Raw genomic sequence first — 19614 nt, 5'->3', positions numbered from 1 at the left:
GCTGTTGACAGTAGGCGCATAACCCTAGTATTCTATAACATGCGCGTATAACTCCTAGGCATGCCCTTGACCTGCCCATGCCGCTCCCATGGCCAGATATTCTGGACATTGCATACAGCAGAAAATGAGCATGCCACTTCTCAAATAGCAACTGCCATTTGCACATGCAACTGCTAATTGATGCCAATTAACACCAATAACTGGCTGTTGACTCCAATTAACAGCCAATTATTAAATTAAGTTGTGCAATCAACAGATATTATACTGTATAAATCAGATGTCCAATTTTGCATGCTATGAGTAAAACTGGTTCCCCAGTTTATAGAATTAGAGAATCTGTGAATTGTACCATGAGGCAATACTCTTGTGGAAAAAGGCCCAGATTCTATATACGATGCGGTCATTAGCGGCCTCCTTAAAAATGGCCACCAATCGTGTGTCAAGTACGTGATGGCGCTGCTTATAGAATCGAGCCTTCGGGAAAGGTAGGCTCCAGAAATGTAGCCCAGCGCCTACATTAAAAAAAAAATGCTTTTAATTGGTTTTAAACTGTATTTTCAACTTAAGTTAGGCGCCAGTAGGGCACCAACCAGCGCCTAACTTAAGGCGTTGTATATAGAATCTAGGCCAAAGTGCTATCTATGAAAGACAACTGATTTTATGTCATGGTGGCATTTGCTCAGTACATAAGAAGGGCAGCTTTGAAAGCTACTTCTTGTGGCAACACTGCATTACCTACTTAACTGTCTATAATTAAGCACCAGCCATTTAGCTAACATAAGTGCTCTTGCCTAAAGTTTGGTGTGTAACCGTGGACTTAGCTAGTATTCTACAATGATAGCTGCATGCGCTATTGCCAATACAGAACTCACGCTCAGGCACATCATCCCAGTGCCCAACTTTACACAAACTAAAAAGAATTACTCCCACCACATACAGATTTCAAGATGATGTGGTTTAGGCAATACGAAAATCTATACGTGTATTCCCTAATTTTACGAAGTGAAAATATGTTTATAGGGGAAAATTTCCCATACTGGGATTTATATCTGCTCAAAGGTGTAGGTTTTCAAAAGTGCTCACTTTTGGCTAAGATTTTACAGTAGAGATTAAGGAAGTCATTTTACGTAACCCCTAGTAGTTTATTTCTACCTTCAAACTGAAACCAAGTTTAAAAAGTGAACTTACTACTTAATTGGTGGCTCTTACTTGTGTAGGTTTACAAAATGGGTCACCTAAACATGGAAATGGATCTAGTTACATGTTTGTGCTGTTCCGTTTTCAACATACAATATTTTGAAAATGGCTGCTCCCACTGCACATGCCAGCATAAACATGTGCGTTCTGCATGTATTTTTAAAAAGGTTCTGTCAGCAAATTAATTTCTAAATCATCATCAGAATTATTAATTATTGTGGTCTATTGCTTTAAATATTTGTGCAAGAATAATGTGGAATAGTCAAGAAAAAGAAGGGCATTAGAATACCACAACCACAGCCATTAATCTTATGGGATTCTTTCTCAAGCACAGAATTAATAAATGAAGACCTTAACTTTATGTACAGTAATTATTTGCCAAGCAACACATTATTTTATCTTATAACACAGATTTCCTGCCTACACAAAGCTTTGGTTTTAGCTACTACTCCTTAAGGCACACAGGGTTCTCCATTAGTTGCCCTTTAAATTCAAGTAGATAAAAATCAGTAAATCATCTAGGTTTCTCTTACATTTGTTCCAGCCATCATGGGGTTTCCAAGGTCACACACCACCACCCTTGTTAAATTTTCCATTATGTAATCACAATTCAGGCTTCGCAGACCCTGTAAGAAAAGAATGCCAACATGATGCTAAAAGATCCAAGGAAATTATTATTCATGGGAAAAATTAGTATTGCCTTCATGCTATATTTCTGCTGCTTCCCAACACCTGCATATGCATGTATCATCCCAATGTGCAGGAAGAATTACACTATGACAAGTAACTCATCTAAAAGTATTTACATGTGGAATTGACAGAAAAGCAGGGTGAATGCACAAAAAACTTGAATGGTTATGTACTTGGAGTATCTTTGATTTTTCTGTCTTTCTTTAAAAGATGTTTCCATACTCAAAGCATAAACCACTTACAAAATTATTCTTATAGTAGATTAAATAATAAAAACAAATGAACAAAATAAGGAAGGGAAGGATTTTGGATTTAGTTCATGCTCACGGAGGAGTGGCCTAGTGGTTAGAGCATTTGCCTCAGCACCCCAAGGTTGTGAGTTTCTTGTGACTCTGGACAAGTCACTTCATTGCCCCAGGTACAAAATAAGTGGCTGTCTAAAATATGTAAACCACACAGAAAAAATAGTATATCAAGTCCTATCCCCTTTTTCAATTGTAGTTCAAGGTCAGTTACATCAAAGTAGGAATACATGGTTAGTGCATGAGAAAAGACCTACGCAAAACCTATTAAACTGTTTTGTGGTAATTTCTCTGTTCTCATAAGCGCACCGTAACTATTAAAAAAATATATTTTTGGAAGGGATGGGCCTATTATCAGTGAGAGTGGGCATTCCTGCCTATCCATAATTAGCACAGTGTTAATGCAGGAGCACTTAGTAGAGTGATCAGGTTACCCTTTCCAGAAGAAAGACTTTTTGGCCAGTCCTGGTTTTAAAATTACATCCCACAGCAGTATAGTATGTGTAGTCCATGATTCTCTTCATTGAAATCAGCATTGCAGGTCCCATAATGCACCAGGATGAGGGCAGAAAACTAGGATTGGTAAAAAAGTTTCCCTTCTGGAATGGGTAAATTGGTCACCCTAGCACCTAGTGCCCCCTAGTGCTCCAGTGTTATCCACAGCAGGTAGCATGCAAGCTATTTGCTAAATTCTGCACAATCTGCATAAAACAACTTCTAAAATAAGGGTGTCAACCTCGGCCCTCACCAGGTCAGGTTTTCAGGATTTCCCAAATGAATATGCATGAGATCTATTTGCATACAATGGAAGCAATGCATGCGAATAGATCTCATGCAAATTCATTGGGGGAAATCCTGAAAACACGACTGGATTGCAGCCTTTGAGGACCGACACTGGACAACCCTGGTCTAAAATATGCTGTGTACAATCTGGGCTTAGCACATTTAGCATGGGATTTTCCTGTGTGCTATGCCTCGATTTTATAAGCTTGTTTCAGTGCATTTTAGTAAAAGGACTCCAAAGTTTGTACCTGAAGCAGAAGGATATTAAGGGACTTGTTCAAAATTACAAGGAGCTGCAGTGAGATACGAATCAGACTTCCCTAGTTCTAAGTTAACAGTTTAAGGCCACAGATAAAGTCAACGATCCTCTAATTATTGTCACTTTTGAGTTGGACACATGCACTAATTCATACTGGGTGACCATTGATGTGGTAATCATATAACATGACAAGACAGCTGGCTATGCCAAAAATTTGTCAGTTAATAAAACATCAATAGTAATGTCTACCTAGAAGCACTAAGGCCCTGATTCTAAATACCACCTAACGTTAGGCGCTGATATAGGCACCCATTATAGAATCATGCTTCTCAGCATCCTAACATTTAGGTGTCCAATTTAAGCCGGGGTTTTCTATGCCTAAAGTTAGGCACCGATATCAGAACCTAATGGCACCTGATTCATAAAGAGGCAGCTGACTTGTAAACACACCCATGATCTAACTATGCCCACTTTTATTGTAGGTGCTTTGAGCTAAGTGCCTACTTTTTATAGAATCAAGTTTTTCAAGTTTGGCGCCTAACTTTCTAATAAGTCCAATTGAAGCTGATTATGAAGTGTTGAGTGCCAATATAGGTACAGATTAAGCCTATTGCTCAATTAAATTAGGTATTGATATCGGCGCCTAAATTTATGCAGTCTTTACAGAATCAGGGCCCAAGAGCATTTCTTACACTGAGTTTCTCCCAATTCATAAACATCATTTATTAATAGATTAAAAACATAAGAATTAAAATATTGGGCCCAATATTCAGAGCAAAGTAAAAAATGAGCCACCCAACCACTAATGTTCAATGGCATTAAACTGGGCAGTGTTGTTGAATATCATCTCTATTTGCCTATGTTAAAGGTGGGCAGGCCAATGGGGGTACAAGGGGTGGCACTGTGGAAAAATTGGTGATTATGTGGCTGCTGGCAGTATTCAGTGTTGGAACCTATATAGATAACCCAGCCAAATCAGGACAGTTCTAAAGCTCTTCTAACTTGGCTGTGTTAGGTTTGCGGGTTCCAGCACTGAATATCAGCTAGGACCTGCATAACTTTTAGTGATTTTGAAGCCTCCTTTATCCCTTTCCTGTTCTCCAAAAATGCCCCACTCCTTTCACCTCCCCTCAGCCAGTGTGAGACACAACCCCTTTTCCTCAGAATAGCTCCCCAAACCCCAACCTCCCTGGGCCTACCTAATATCAATGGTGGTAAAAGTGGGAGCAAGAGGGAAACCAACTCACTCTTGCCCATTGTGGCTGCCCTCTGAAAATGACTGCAGTGACCTCTTGTGACAGACTCATAGTACTACATAAGCCATTTTCTCAAAGCAGTCACAAGGAGCAGAAGTGAGTGGGCTTCACTCCTGACCCTATCACCCCTACTTGGACCACCAGGGATATCTTATAGGCCCAGAGGAGAGCTTACTGGGACCAGGGGAAATGGGAGGGGGGTGTTCACGTCTTATGCTGACTGGAGGAAGGGGGAAGAAAGGAAGGAGGGAGGAGAGCCAGTAGGGAGATTGTGGGGCTTAGAATATGAAAAAAGGGCATATGGGCCCCAGCCAGTATTCAGACAGGACCAAAATAACTATCTTAGGCAGACCACAGAATATTGACCAGGACTTGAAACAAGCTCCAGTTATCAGGGCCCTTTTATTTAAGCCTAGATATTCAGTGCTGGCACTGAATATCTGGGCCTAATCTATGTTTATTATGACTTTTTATACCACCTATACTACAAATTGTTTATCAAGGTGGTATATAAAACCAAAACAATTTAGACAGCAATGGTCAGCATTTTTTAAAATGCAACAGTTAATTTTTCTAACAGTTGTGTGAGGGAGTTTATAGGTTGCTACCACTCCCCCTGCTGGATATTCCCTCAAAATGTCAGAGCCACCTTAACCTATGTAGCTCTTCCCTAGGGAGAGGTGACACTGGAGGGATGGGACTGGGAAAGCAGTTGCCAGGAAGTATGAGGCAGGGCCAGAGTTGGGTTAAGGAGGCCCAAGGGAAAAGAAAGAAGAAGTGAATTATGCCTAACTTCTTTTTGTTGAACACTAGTGAGCCTTGATCTGAAGTCAGGTTGGGATATGACCTTGTCATCTGTCTTAAGAAAGATTTTTGTACACTGTGTTTGGGGCATGACAGTCACAGGATGGTCTCAGGCCACGATGGTCACGGACAGTCTCAGGCCCAGTCAAAGGCCCATATCAAGACTTTCTGTTTCTGAATTTAAAAGACTGCTTCCTTTCATGCCTGGTTCTGTGAAATAACAGGACTGGGGGTTTTGAGTTAATAAAAAAAAATTTTTTTGTATAATTTCCATGATTGAGTTTAGCTGTGTTTGTGCAGGCTAACCCCAACCCTTGCTTGTGTTGTTACAAGCTGATAAAATATATACAGTATATCCATATTGTGACCTTTTTGTTCAGTGAAGAATTAAATACACTGATTTATTAAATGAATAAAAATTTTCCCTCTACTTTAAAAAAAACAACAAAACAAACAACCTCTCCCCCTGCAAAAAAAAAATCCAAGCACCTTAAAATGATTAGGACAATAACTGAGTAAATTTAGATTACTCAAGTATGATTTATCCCCCACTCCCCCCTTTTACGAAGTCACATTAGGCTTTATTATTGCCAGCTGTGGCGGTATTAGTTCCGATGCTTATGGAATTCCTATGAATATCGGAGCTAATACCACCAAAGCCAGCAATTAAAAAAAGCCTAAAGTGGCTTTGTAAAAGGGGGGGGGGGGACAATTAATCTGGTGCAGTTCTCCTTGCTATCCTATGTTGTCATGCCGCAAAGGATGCATATTGTGGATGACAACAAAACAGTATGTTGACAAGAAATACATTATCAGACCTACAGTATTCTTCTCCAGCTGCCAATTGTAGCTTGTTACATTTTCATTCATGCTTGCTCAAGCTTGTTAGTTAAAGTAAGTACTTTGGTATCATTACCTCAGTATTGCGCTCATCACCCACATAATCTGCCTCCTGGGGCATCAGTATAAGCAGTTCAGCTTCATAGGCTCCTTCTCCTTCATTCCTTGCATTTACTATAATCATGACATGGTCATCTTCTCCAATAATTAGCTGATGCTTATCTCTACAAAGACCATTTTTATAATTAAGATAAAAGTAAATAAAATATTAAAGTATTTGTAAATTGTTGTGTGTCTGACAAATTTTCATTCTATTAGGCACCAAATATTGAAAGCTTATTTGTTTAAACTTACGATTTAGCTGAAAGTTCTAAGTTAGGAATGCACATGTTGTCGTCACCGCACTCGACTAGAATATGTGCCTACATTGGAAAAAACACAAATCAAAAAACTGCACCTTTTTGATACAGAAATATAAGTCATATCTCTTTTTTTAAACATTATAAATATCTGGAAATATCATAGAAACTGCTTTGGGTGAATCTTTTCATGAAAAAAGTGGTTAATAAATCTAAAATAATAAATAAGATTATTGAAATTTAATTGTTCAGTGGTGTGCAAAAATCTGAAACTACTTGTGAATTTTGCGTTCTTTCAAATTTCTGACCTTTTAATTTCTTTGTTGACCGAATAGATTTCTCTGTGTACCACATTATAAGGGATACATCTGGCCAATCAGGAGGCTGCTATCATCAGCCAATCACAATGCAGACATCTAGGTAACAGGGCAGCTATAAAAAGCACAGGCTTTTTGGGTTTCATAAACTTTCTGCATCAACCATGATCAAGACTCGGAACCTGATGTTGGAAGAGTGTGTTCATGTGTCAGTGATGAGTGAGGAAGGATTTTCATGTCATCAAATTGCCAGCAAAGTCGATTGCAGTCACTGCACGCTAGTAAAGATCGTACAAAAGAAGAAAGCGATGGATTCAGTGGTATACAAGCCTCGGTCAAGTAATCTACATATATCATCAAGCCAAGACCATGCACTTCGATGCATTTCATTGACCAATTGCAAGTTGACCTCACCTTAGCTACTGCGTGAGTGGAAAGACGAGTGTCATGTCAGTGTCAGCTCATCAACAGTTCATCGCTGGCGCCTGCAGTTTGGTCTGCAGGGCTGCAAAGCACGCAACAAGCCACTGATGACTGATGTCCAAAGTTGCAACTGGATCAAGTGGATGTGGAAGCACTCAAGTTGGACATGTGAAAAATGGTAAAAGGTGCATTTCAGTGATGAAAGCACCTTCTGCCTGTTTGGTAACCATGCCTACACCTTGTGAGGAGATTTCCTGGAGAGTTGTTCAAGCCTGAGTGCCTCAACCTCACTATAAAGCATCCTTTGAAGGTCATGGTCTAGGGCTGCATGGTTGCCAGTGACGTTGGATGTCCGCACATTGTCGATGGAATGATCAACGGGACTAAGTATATCACAATACTGCAAAATTGCATGGTGCCATCAACTCAGCAGCTATTTCCAGGACAGTTCCTGTTCCAAGATGATGACACACCTTGCCACTGTTCCAAACAGGCGATCAACTGGAAGCATTAGAACAACATTAAGTCAATCGACTGGCCTGCCCAATCTCCGGATCTGAATCCAATCGAGAACTAGTGGCAGAAGGTAGCCTGGGAGATATCCAAGAGACATCCAATATCAAAATGTGAGTTGATTCAGTCACTCATTGTAGCCTGGAAACACTTTATCACCCATGATCACCTCATCAAACTGGTTCACTCAATGCCAACACGATGCAGATAGAACAGATAGTGCCCTACCAAATACTGATTCATCACTGACATACAAAGCAGCCTTTTTCAAGGCCATCTACATAAATATGAAGGATAGATGACACTCGTATGTACTTTTTTGGCCAGTAAAGTACATTGCTCGATTTATGCAGAAAAACAATTAACATGTCAACTTTAACAAACAAACTCAGAAATTTAAGGTAATGCTAGAATTAAAAGTTGATTTTAATAGCAAAATGCATGCATTCCTTATAATGTGGTCTACAGACAAATCTATTGGATTTACAAAAAAATAAAAATAAAAGGTCAGAAGTTTGAAAGAATGCAAAATTCCCAAGTGGTTCCAGACTTTTGCACACCACTGTATGTCTCTCAGAAATATCTCCAAAAGAAGGAGTTCTACTAGACTATCTTTGATGGGATAGCCTTAAAAATATGGGACCCCTTTTACTAAAGTTTAGCCTACACTAAAAGGTTGATGCTCAAAACTCTGTCGCTGTACAGAACAGCACTGGAAAACAACATGAGAACAGCACAGCAAAATACCTTCCCAATGCTCAATGCTAATGATATGCAAATTATACATGTGCTGTTAGCTTTGAGCATTAGGATGTTAAAGGGGAGGAATGTGCCTAGTATGGTAAGCATGCTTGGTGTGCATGCCCAGTCAAACTGGAAAGCAGGGAGCCCATGCTGAGGATGGAGAGAGGTAGGGAGGAGAGCAAACAGGACTAAAGATCATGGCTGAAACATCGGTTCTACCTCCCCAGACGCATCAAGAACCATACAACTGCAACATTCAGGATATAGAGATATGCATTATGCCTTCATTGTGGATGTGTGGTCTCATGATCCTGAGGCCCCCAATCCCCCTTTAGAGCTGAGTGCCCCACAGGCTGATGCTCAGATTCTCAATAGAAATTTCTCTTCAGACTAGAGGACAACCAAAACTGCTTTTTTTCAGTTTTTGCTGAAACTTAAACTGCCATCAAAACCGAAACTGCTGCTGAAACTTGTCGCCTGGTTTTGGACAAAACCAAAAACTATAGTTCGGTTGTATGAATGTGAACCAATGAGGTCTATTGGGGATTGTCAGAATTTGTTGTTGGCAGCCCTCTGCTAAACCACAAAAGATTATTTTCAGGAACTGCAAGCACAGGCTGACAACTGGGAGAGTCATTTTAACAAATACTTCTTAAGTCTGGCATGTTTAGGTTCCCAAGTCAATGCAGATGTAGTTAAATATCTTCTGAAACAGGACCCTTGTGAGAACATGTAAAGTAATGGTGATTACTAGATTTTTATGGTGGCTGAAATACAGTGGCATGCGCTATGCAGATGATACAATGTTCATCACCAGCAGCAAAGAAGACATGTAGTATCTACTGAGAAAAGTCAAAGCCGAAAGTCATAACATAAGATTAGAACTGAACATATACATGATGAAGATCATGAACACAAAAAATGATGAAGATTTTGAGCTTGAAGGCGAAAGAACAGAAGTTGTAAAGTATTTCAATCTCCTGGGTTCTTTCGTAACAAAGAAGCAACTAGCAAGGAAGAAATACTCCACAGAATAGCACTTCATCGGTCTTCAATAAAAACTCTCGACAAAGTATTCAAAGGCAAGGAAGTAACACTTCAAATGAAGATCAAACTTGTCCACACACTCATTTTCTCAGTACTCAATTACAGATGCAAAAGCTGGACACCATGGAAACAAGACAGAAAGAAGATTGAATCATTTGTGCTGGTGCTGGAAAAGGATTTTATGGGTGCTGTGGACCATCAGAAGAACTAACAAATTGATTCTGGAAGAGATCAAACCAGCTATCTCACTTGAAGCCCAAATGATGAAGTTACGACTGTCTTATTTTGGTCACACCATCAGAAGAGAAAGATCATTGGAGGAGGACATCATCTTTGTGAAGATCTAAAGAACCAGGCAAAGAGGGCAGACATGCAATCAGATGGCTGGACACAATGAAAACAACCATGGGGATGACAGTGGAGGACCTTACAAAACTAGCACAAAACTGATTTGTTTTTAGATCTGTAATTCATTAAGTCGCTAGGACTCAAACACGAGTCAATGGCAACTAACACACATAAATAAACAAGAGATGGTAGCACTGAGATATTTCCTGTTTTGTATTTAAAGGACAAGCATAGGAACATAGAAACATGATGGCAGATAAAGGCCAAATGGCCAATCCAGTCTACCCATCTGCAGCATCTTCCTCTCCCTAAAAGATCCCACATGCTTGTCCCATGCTTTCTTACTAAAATAGGGTAAAGGAGTCCAGACACTGGTCTACACTGTGGGCATTATACCAGCCTGATGCACAATCTGAAATAAAAAAGCACATTGCCACTAGAGCTCATAGCAACCATTTTGAGAGCAGAACCAGCAGGGCAGGGGGATCACACTTGCCAGGACTATACCCCAAGACCACCAGGGATTGTAAGATAGGTCTGAAGGGCTACCTACAGGTGGATAGGGAGGAACGGTAACTCCAGTTCAGAGGGGGAGAAGGAGGAGGGATGGAGACAAACAGGACAAAGCACACATTTTCAGCTTCCACCGAAAACACATTATCGTTTTCTGCTGAAACTGAAACCATGGCCACAGCTTTTTGTCTAAAACTGAAACTGGGTAGAAAAAGGATTTGGGGCCAGTTTCAGCACCGAAACTGAAATTTGGTCGGCCTCTACTTCAGACACCCGAATGCCAGCTCCAGAGGTAGGGGCATGGTTCAATTTGTGTGCTGTTTGAGCATTGGAAGGGAATAAGTAGGGGACTCCTTTGCATAGGAATGAATATATTTAAATGCTATTTGTAACCATCTTTGGTGTGCATGTTATCCTCAGTGTTAGTGCTCTATGAACATTCTATGTAACTTAACACCAGCGCTATTCTCCTATAGCAACAGCATTGGGTTCTGAGCATCAGCCTGTAAGTGCTGCACATCCTATGGGATTATATGGCACTTAGCACATGCTAATGTCCATTAGTTTATGCTAAGCTTTAATATAAGGGTCCCATAGTTCTGGGAATGCTTTATACTTGCAAAATACTGTATTTTATTTCAGTTAAAAATTATTAATTCTTTAATTAATTCTTTTAAACTGCTCATGGGTTTGCATGCAGGAAATAAATAAAGACACCTGCATTTATACCTGCTCCCGAATAATGGTTTCCCCATAGCGGTTAAGTATTGGTTTCAAAGCCAGTTCACCTGAAGAAGCCAATTCATCCAGACTGTAATTCAAGCTAACACTGATTGGGGTTAACTTATCTCGAAATTCTGTTTCATCCTGTGGTAAATGAACATAGTGAAAAGGATAGACAATGAAAATGTACCTCTGGGAGGAAAAAAAAATAAATTAGAAAATGATTTCAAGCTTTTGTCTTTCATTGAACTTCTACCATTTAAAATAATTATTCTAGATACATTATAAGCCTGTGGGGTTCTGAGGTAAGAACATTAAGGGCTCCTTTTATGAAACCGTGGTAGCAGCTTTAACACATGTGACTTTTAATCACGCGCTACCACGCTCTGAAAAACTATTGCCTGCTCAAGAGGAGGCGGTAGTGACTAGCGCGGCCGTCAGTTTAGCGCACCCTATTACGTGCGTTAAACTGCTTCCGCGGCTTCGTAAAAGAAGCCCTAAACCATTAATTGAAAGAATTATTAGGACATGTGTTTGAATATTTCTACTACTGAGTACATGATTTCTATATAATGTATGATCATTTCTGGTGCTCCAGGGCTTTTAAAAAAAGCTTGATTTTCAGGTACCCACAATAAATATTCATGAATTAAATTTGTATTTATTTGGTCTAAGAACCTGATTATTTTCCTTATTTTAGATGTCATAAAAATTTATCTGTTTGCAAGAGGTAGGGAACCTTATTCCATACTATATGTTTATAAAGAATTTTGTGGGGTTTTTTAAATGTATTAAACTATGTATTTATAATTTGTGATTGTTTTTGGTGAATGTTATTTACTTAGGAGCCTTTTTACCAAACAATGCTAAAAATTGAATTAGCGTGCCCTTGCAAGGGTCATTCTTGCATGTAATGATCATTGTACCACTGGGGAAAAATGGTCAATCTTCTGAACTTTTCAATAAATGTTCACATTAATACATGGCCACTAATGTGTGAGCTCCCTACTACCACCTTTTCGTAGGTGATAAAGATTCATACACTAAACCTGTGCATAACAATGTAGCTTCACTAACCAATTAGCACAGAAAACGTCCACTCTCTTCCCTCCAGATATGCCCCCGTACCGAAAAATATTTTGTAGTGCATGGATAGTGTGTGCACACGGCATAATTATCACGGCATGCCTCAGTGCACCTCATGGTGCTTTGTTGAAGGAAAGATGCGTTAGTGCTTCCTGGAGTTTTGTTATAAGGGCCCATTAGATATGATTGTGCTAGGCAGACTAATAAATGAGTATAAGTTAATAAATAGTGCCATATTAACATTTACCGAGCCATAATTGCCATGGTATTGGAAATATGCTCCTTGGCAATCCACCTAAAAGATGACTTCAACTGCTTAAATGAAAACTTATGGGATCATTTTATTACTGACTGGATTAGCAAAATATGCACATATAATTTTCACTTTTAAAATATATCCCAGGAAAAACACCTGCACAATTAAGCACATATTTCTCAGAGTTGAAGTATGCATGCACCAATATCTCCCCTCCTTACTTCCTAGAAAGCCTCTTCAAAATGTAGTTCCACCTCCACATGTAGAGCTCCTTTTACTAAAGTGTGCTAGGGCTTTAACGCACGGAATAGCGCGCATGTGCTAGACCTTAACGCCAGCGTTGAGCTGGCGTTAGTTCTAGAAGCGAAGCACGCGGAAATTTCCTGCGTGTGCTAAAAACGATAGCGCGCCTTAGTAAAAGGAGCCCTTAGAGGCACTAGACCTGTAATGTTACTGGAAAATAGAGCAGGCAATTTTGAGAAAGCTTATTTCTGTAGGTAAACCACTACTTGACCTGAGGAAATGGCTTTTAAAATTGCTCTCTATATTGCAAAGTGCTCTCAAAATGTATGAATTAGAAGATCTCCCGAGAAATCAAAGAGTGAATAAATAAATATTATTGTTCTATAAAATTTGTTCAAATATTACCTGTCAGTTGTAATTTGGTTTCCTAAGATATGATTTCTCCTTTTCGTTCAGAATAATTATGGCGGTCTTTGAAGCTTGTGAGATTATATCTTACTGGCTTCTAAGTTAACTAGTCCATATAAGTGCTGCTCAGATGTTGTCATCTGGTTTCAAGAACTATACAGAGGCTATTTCTAGAAAAAGGTCCCTTTTCTGTTCAGGGTTCATTAATTTCACACACTTGCCACAATGGATTCCAACTATGCAGGTCATATAATGTTAAATGACTGACAAAAAGAACTGTAGGTTTAAGTTTAATTTATGTTCATGCAGAATGAATCTATATGTGGGATGAGTGACAAACAGCTTGTGCCTGTTGATATAAGAAAGAGCGACAGCCAGAAGTTACACTAGTGCAGAAGCACTAACCATGTTGCACATAGGAAAATGAAATGGGGCATAGGAGACAGCTGCATAACCAGTCAGTAGTCAAAATGCCTCATATCCATGGCTGCCCATGGGGCTCTTGCAAGGAATGAACAAGAAAGGCAATTGCCCAGGGCATCACACCACTGTTTTAAATCAGTCTGCGAGCATGTGACCCCAAAAGGGAGAGAAAGTGCTGAAAACAACCCTTGCCTGCAGTTTTGTTTGGTACAGCAACTGCACTAGCTGCCCATTTCAATATAATATAATTATCCTTCTTCACAGTGATTTTTTTTTGTACTGTATATTTATCAAAAATAGTTAAAGTCAGCAAATATTGAAATGCTGAAACTATCTCTGGATACCAGGAAAAGAACTAACAGTGCCCACTTTCCAGGATTTATTTATTTAGCAGGCTAATACCACCTCCTACATAAAAGATCGAAAGGCAAGCTACATGGGTAGCTCAAAACAACACACACACACAAAAACCCAAGGCAAAAAACAAAATTTAAAATATTTAAACACAAATGACAACGTTTATAGAATTTGCACCAAAGGGTCTCCTTTACAAAGCACGATGGTTCTGGCCAGCACGGTAAATACATTAAAGCCCTTAGGAATTTAAAGGGCTTCGGTGCATTTGCCTCGTAGCACTTGCTAGCACGGCTTCATATGAGAGGCCCTAATACAACACTAGGTGCACTAGGTGTTTTAGTGTGCGCTAAACGCTACTGTGTCCATTATAGTCTATGGATGAGTTAGCATTTAGCGTGTACTAAAATGGCTAGCACACCTTAGTAAAAGGACCCCTAGTGAGAAAACAGAACAATGGGACTGCTGCAAGATTTCTACACAGAAACATTCCAATTAATACATTCAGAATGAAATACTTTTTTCTACCTTTGTTGTCTGAGTATTTTATTTTTCCATTTACTTTGATCGCAGTGTAGTTTTGGTTTTTCTCTTCTTCTGTCTTTGCAGGGTGTTCTGTCCATTTGATTTATCTTCTCTCTCCACGTCCAGCTTCCATCTTTCCTCTGCATTCCTATCTATCCTGTCCAGCATCTACCACTATTGCCCTTCTGTGTTCCCATCCCTTCTCTATTCTTCATTCCCCCTCTTTGTCTCTGTCCCTCCCCTCCATGCTTAGCACCTCTTCTCTGTGCATCACCTCTCTATTTTTTTCTGTCCACACCCCTGATCCTGTGACTTGCATTTCTCTCTCTATATTCCTTTCTCTTCCCCTGCAGTCTGCGTCTCTACCTCCCTGAGAGCAGTGTTCCCCCCTTTTCCCGATCCAGTCTCCCTCTCTCTCTTCTTCTCCACTACCCTGCCCCAGTCCAGCAGCACCATTTCTTCTTCTATCTAAGTCTCTTTTTCCTTCCTCTGCCCCCCAGTCCAGCAGTACCTCTCCCTTTATCTCCCCCGCCACCACTAAAGGCACATCAGCACCTCCATCCTCTATCCCCAGTCCAGCAGCATCTCTCCCTTCACCTCCCCCATGACCCAGGTTCAGCAGCACCTCTCCTACTCCTAGTTCAGCAGCATCTCTCTCACCTTCACCTCCCCTTCCCCTCATGTCCAGAAGCACCTTTCTCTATCTCCCCTCCAGGTCCAACAGCATCTTTCCCCCTCCTCAGCAGCACTCTCTCTCCCCTCCCCAGTAGCATCTTTTTTATTTATTATAATTTTGAATACTTACAATATCCATTAATTCAAAGGAAAAAAAAGGAAATCACTCAAATAATACATAATCATTCATACATACATAATTCCTTTTCAAGCCCACATTATGGGGAAACTTGTTACAATTTCTAAACAAAACAAATTTTCAAGAAAAGATAAAGGACAATAGTTCTCAGTTCATCTCAACGAACCTTGAACCATTCCTTACTTAACTGGGATACTAATTTTTCTCCTCTATTTTCTCAACTAATGAAACAAATCATTTTTGTTCTCTCATAATTAAAAATTGTTGTAATTGAATGGGGTCCCAAAAAACATACTCAATATCCTGCAACTTTACCAAACATTTACAAGGAAATTTCAGGTAGAAAGATGCCTCTAGAGCCAAAACTCTAACCTTTAACTTCAGAAACTCTTTCCTTCTTAATTGAGTGGCTCTAGAGACATCTGGAAAAATCCTAACCAGATCTCCACAAAATTTCATTAACCTGTTTTTAAAATAAAGTTTCATTATTAACATCTTATCTATCTCACTCATGCATGTTATCACCAGGGTGGACCGACTCTGGATCACATCCTGAGTATCCTCCAAAAATTCAGTCAAATTTACTTCTGTCGTGACCAACTGGTCCACCTCCAGGGCAGATTCTATTTTTTTTTTTTTTTTGAGGAATGTAATAATAGTTATTTATTGGAAAATTTTCCGCATTTGCCAATCCCAGTACTTCTTTAAAAAACTTCCTTAATAAAATTTCAGGTGACAATAAATGAGTTACTGGGAAATTGACTAAGCGGAGATTTTTCGCTCTATTCATATTTTCCATAGATTTTATTTTATAATGTATCACTGTGGAATCTTTAACAGCAGATACCGAGACAGCTTGAAGTGTATTACATTGAGTTTCCATAACATTTAATTGTTTATCCAAAGAATTTAAACTGGAGTCCACATTTTCTAATTTATGAGAAACTGACTGAGAAAAGTCCCCCATTTGTTTCATCGTTGTCTTGAGAAACCCTTCAACTCTAGAAATACCTAACCATACATCTTTAAGGGTAATATCCTGTGTTTCCTCCGTTAGTGGATTTTCCTCTGCTCCACCTGAAAAAATCAGTGGTTTAGGTATTTCAGTATACACTAACTTATTAATATGAGTGGAGGATACCACTTGTCCATTGGATATAGTAGGATTTATATTCCTACTAACACTAGATACTGGATGAAGGGGAGGAGTCCATTCGAGGGGACTCATTGAAGCTCCTGAGAAGGAGGAATCAATATTCGGTAGTACTGCTGATGGAATTTCAGATAATAATGTTAAATGCCTGTAATAATAATGTTAAATGCCTGTGATAATAATGTTAAATGCCTGTTCCACACACCCCATGTTCAGCAACACCTATCCCCACTCCCCCTATCTCTAGCGGCACCTATACCCACTCTTCACCCCCCCCATGTGCAACAGCACCTGTCCCCACTCCCCACCATCTGACTAGCAGCAGCAGCATAAGCAATTTAGTCAGCTAGAAGTCATTTCTGGCCAGTTAAATCACTTTGAATACCAACACCTCTGTTTTAAAACTATATGTACAATAGTTATATAATTTAATGTATCAAATCTACCTAGCAAAATTTAATAATTCTAGCCTCTCAATCAAGAGTGAGTGTATGTGTGTGTTAGGAACTAGGAGGGAAATGATTTTGGTGCTATTAGATATACGTGCCATTTTTTAATTTTATTAGTTATGCTCTTCTGAGATCTTAGTATAAGGAACAACACTATACTGTTTTTCTTATCCCTTTCAGGGCCTTCTAAAATTTCTACTTTCTACTGTTCATTCAGTCTCCTGCATGTGTAGGTCTGGGGTTTATAACTGGATTGTTATCTTATAGGTAATTGTTCTATGCAATGTCTGAGTTATGAGTGAATTATCTATGTTATATTGTAAATCACGCAACATTTTTAAAGATTACATTTTTAAACAGATTTAAAGCATTTTGTTTTCATTTACACTATTCAAAATTAGTATATATTTTGGAATTTTTCATATAATTTCAATAATATCAACCATTAAAAAAAAAAATATATATATATATATATGCATATGAGCACACACACAAAGACAGTGGAATGAGGAAAGCTACTGGGACCACCATGCCCAAGACAGCATCAGCAATTAGAGAGCTTAGGGAGAGGTTTGGAGATTGATTTGTTTGGCCCCTCCATCCATAAAGGTTTCCTACTGTCCCCCCCCCTCCACCCCATCTATTTTCTTTGGCCCTCTTTTATCAAGCTGCATTAGGGTTTTTTTTATTGCCGGCCGCTGCGATAAAAGCTCTGACGCACATAGAATTCCTATGAACGTCGGAGCTTTTACTGCAGCGTCTGGCAATTTAAAACCCCAACATGGATTGATCAAAAGGGGCCTTTGTTATTTTATGTATTGCAGAACATATTTTCTTTTTTTGTTACTTTGAGGGGGTGGGCTTAGGAGGGAGTTGCTGCTGGGTCCAGAATGGCAGTTTTGGTTGCAGATTCAGTTTTGGTCAGGCTTTATCCGTGAGGACCTCTGGCTGGATAAGAATTGTAATGTAGGCTGGGTATAGGACAGGAAGAACAAGATGTGCTTCTGGAAGGAATTCCCAGTCATTAACTTTGATCAGTATACCAATCAGTTTATCAAACCGGGGAATGCGAAAGTATCAGCGTTCAGCTGCTGTGCAACCATGCACTAGTTCTATCTTGTGACCAGTGAATGAACTGACAGTCTATGTAGCACTGAAGGGGCCTGAATCATGAAGTCAGATGCACAGGGACTGCTTGTTGGTAGGAACATATAAGAACATAAGCATTGCCTCTGCCGGGTCAGACCAGGGGTCCATCGTGCTCGGCAGTCCGCTCCTGCGGAGGCCCTCCAGGTCCATGACCTGAAAGTTTTCCCTACCTAACCTAAAATGTCCATACCCTATTTGATCAATGTCCTGTAAGGAGAACAGGAGGAAGAGAATGAGAGAGGAGGAGTGTGCTGATGTACCTGGGTGGAGCTGCCTGGAACTGTGTCTGTGCAGGAAAGAACAGTACTACTACAACATTTATTTTGTAGAAGAGGGAACAATCAAGGTCTAGCAACAGATGGCAATGGTCTGTTTTTAGGGACTGCTTGTGTTGATACTTACTGGACGAGAGAGGAGAAGATGTCTTTAATTTGAAAGCTGCTGTCATTATTTGCCCTTGATACAGTCCTTTTACTGTCCTATTCTCTTTTTTAAAAATTATTTTATTTTCAATTGTCAAAGAAAGTTGTACATGTAATCATCTTGCAAACATCTCAGTCAAGTAACAGAGAACTCAGATTTGAATCAGACAGCATTATAAACAGATGCTCTGCAATCAAGACTATCTCTGAAAAATGGGTGTCTCAAACAGAACTACTTCAACAGGATAACTTCCATAAAAGACAGAGAACAAAAGAAAAATCAACCACCTTCAACTTTTATGTTTTGTGTACATATATATTCCAAACATATTGAAATTTTTTTTTTTAGCATCTATAAATTCACTCTTTTTGTCCTGTTTGTCTGTCACAATTAGATTGTAAGCTCTCTCGAGCAGAGACTGTCTCTTGCATGTTAATATAGAGCGATGTGTTTGTCTGGTAGTGCTATAGAAAATAAGTAATAATAGCAGTAGTAAATACAAGTGATAAGTTGGGGAGAAAAAACCTTTTTTTTTTTTTTTAACAAATACTTACTTTGAGATACACAACAAAGTCCTGGCACTGAGTCTGTTCCTGCTTCACAATCACAATTAAGAAAGTGTGCTGCGATTGATGGTAATCAAGGAAAAGGGTCCTCTTAATTGCTCCTTTCTGTTTCAACCAGTCTAATTCCAGTTCAGCTCTCAATACTGTAGAAAAATACGTAACATTCCAGAGTGATAGACTGAAGGGAAAGGGGAAAGGGACTTATACGAATATGCTGCTTTTTTGTAGTTGCACATTCAAAGTGGTTTACATATACAGTGGTGCCTCGCATAACGGCCGCCTCGCACAGCGAACGCTGCGCACAACGAACTTCTTGTCTTGATTCGTACAACGGACTTCGTTTCACACAACGAAGTCGCCCGAGCTGCATCGCAAACCTCCCCCCGCCGCCACCGCATATTTTTAAACCTCCCCCCGCCGCCTGGGCCTGCGCTGATCTCTGAATGGCTGCAGTCAGCTCTCGCGGGACTCACAAGAACTAACTGCAGCCATTCGGAGATCGGCATGGGCCCACACAGGCGTGCAGAGGAATTGCTCCTGATCTCTGCGCTTCTGGCCTGTACGCCACTGGCTGGGAAAGATGGGAGGAATTAAAAAAGGTACTGGGGAGTATGTGGGGGGTGATTATAATACACAGCAAGGATCAA

General features: G+C 39.7%; 1 protein-coding gene across 3 annotated transcripts in view; it reads right to left on the bottom strand.

Moving 5' to 3' along the window:
• ITGA8 (integrin subunit alpha 8) overlaps positions 1–19614 on the bottom strand; it is a 473328-nt gene that overhangs the window by 140510 nt on the left and 313204 nt on the right. For all 3 annotated transcript variants that reach the window (XM_033931203.1, XM_033931201.1, XM_033931202.1), the window contains 5 exons: positions 18956–19110; positions 11125–11262; positions 6486–6553; positions 6208–6355; positions 1731–1823 (listed from right to left, as the gene is read on the bottom strand). In XM_033931203.1, coding sequence (XP_033787094.1) covers positions 1731–1823; positions 6208–6355; positions 6486–6553; positions 11125–11262; positions 18956–19110 — 602 coding nt within the window. The remainder of the gene's footprint in view (positions 1–1730; positions 1824–6207; positions 6356–6485; positions 6554–11124; positions 11263–18955; positions 19111–19614) is intronic.

The sequence above is a fragment of the Geotrypetes seraphini genome, chromosome 2 (genome assembly GCF_902459505.1).
Source record: "Geotrypetes seraphini chromosome 2, aGeoSer1.1, whole genome shotgun sequence".
Classification (NCBI taxonomy): domain Eukaryota; kingdom Metazoa; phylum Chordata; class Amphibia; order Gymnophiona; family Dermophiidae; genus Geotrypetes; species Geotrypetes seraphini.
The sequence above is the reverse complement of the archived record's forward strand: the minus strand, read 5'-3'. Positions and strand labels throughout refer to the sequence as shown.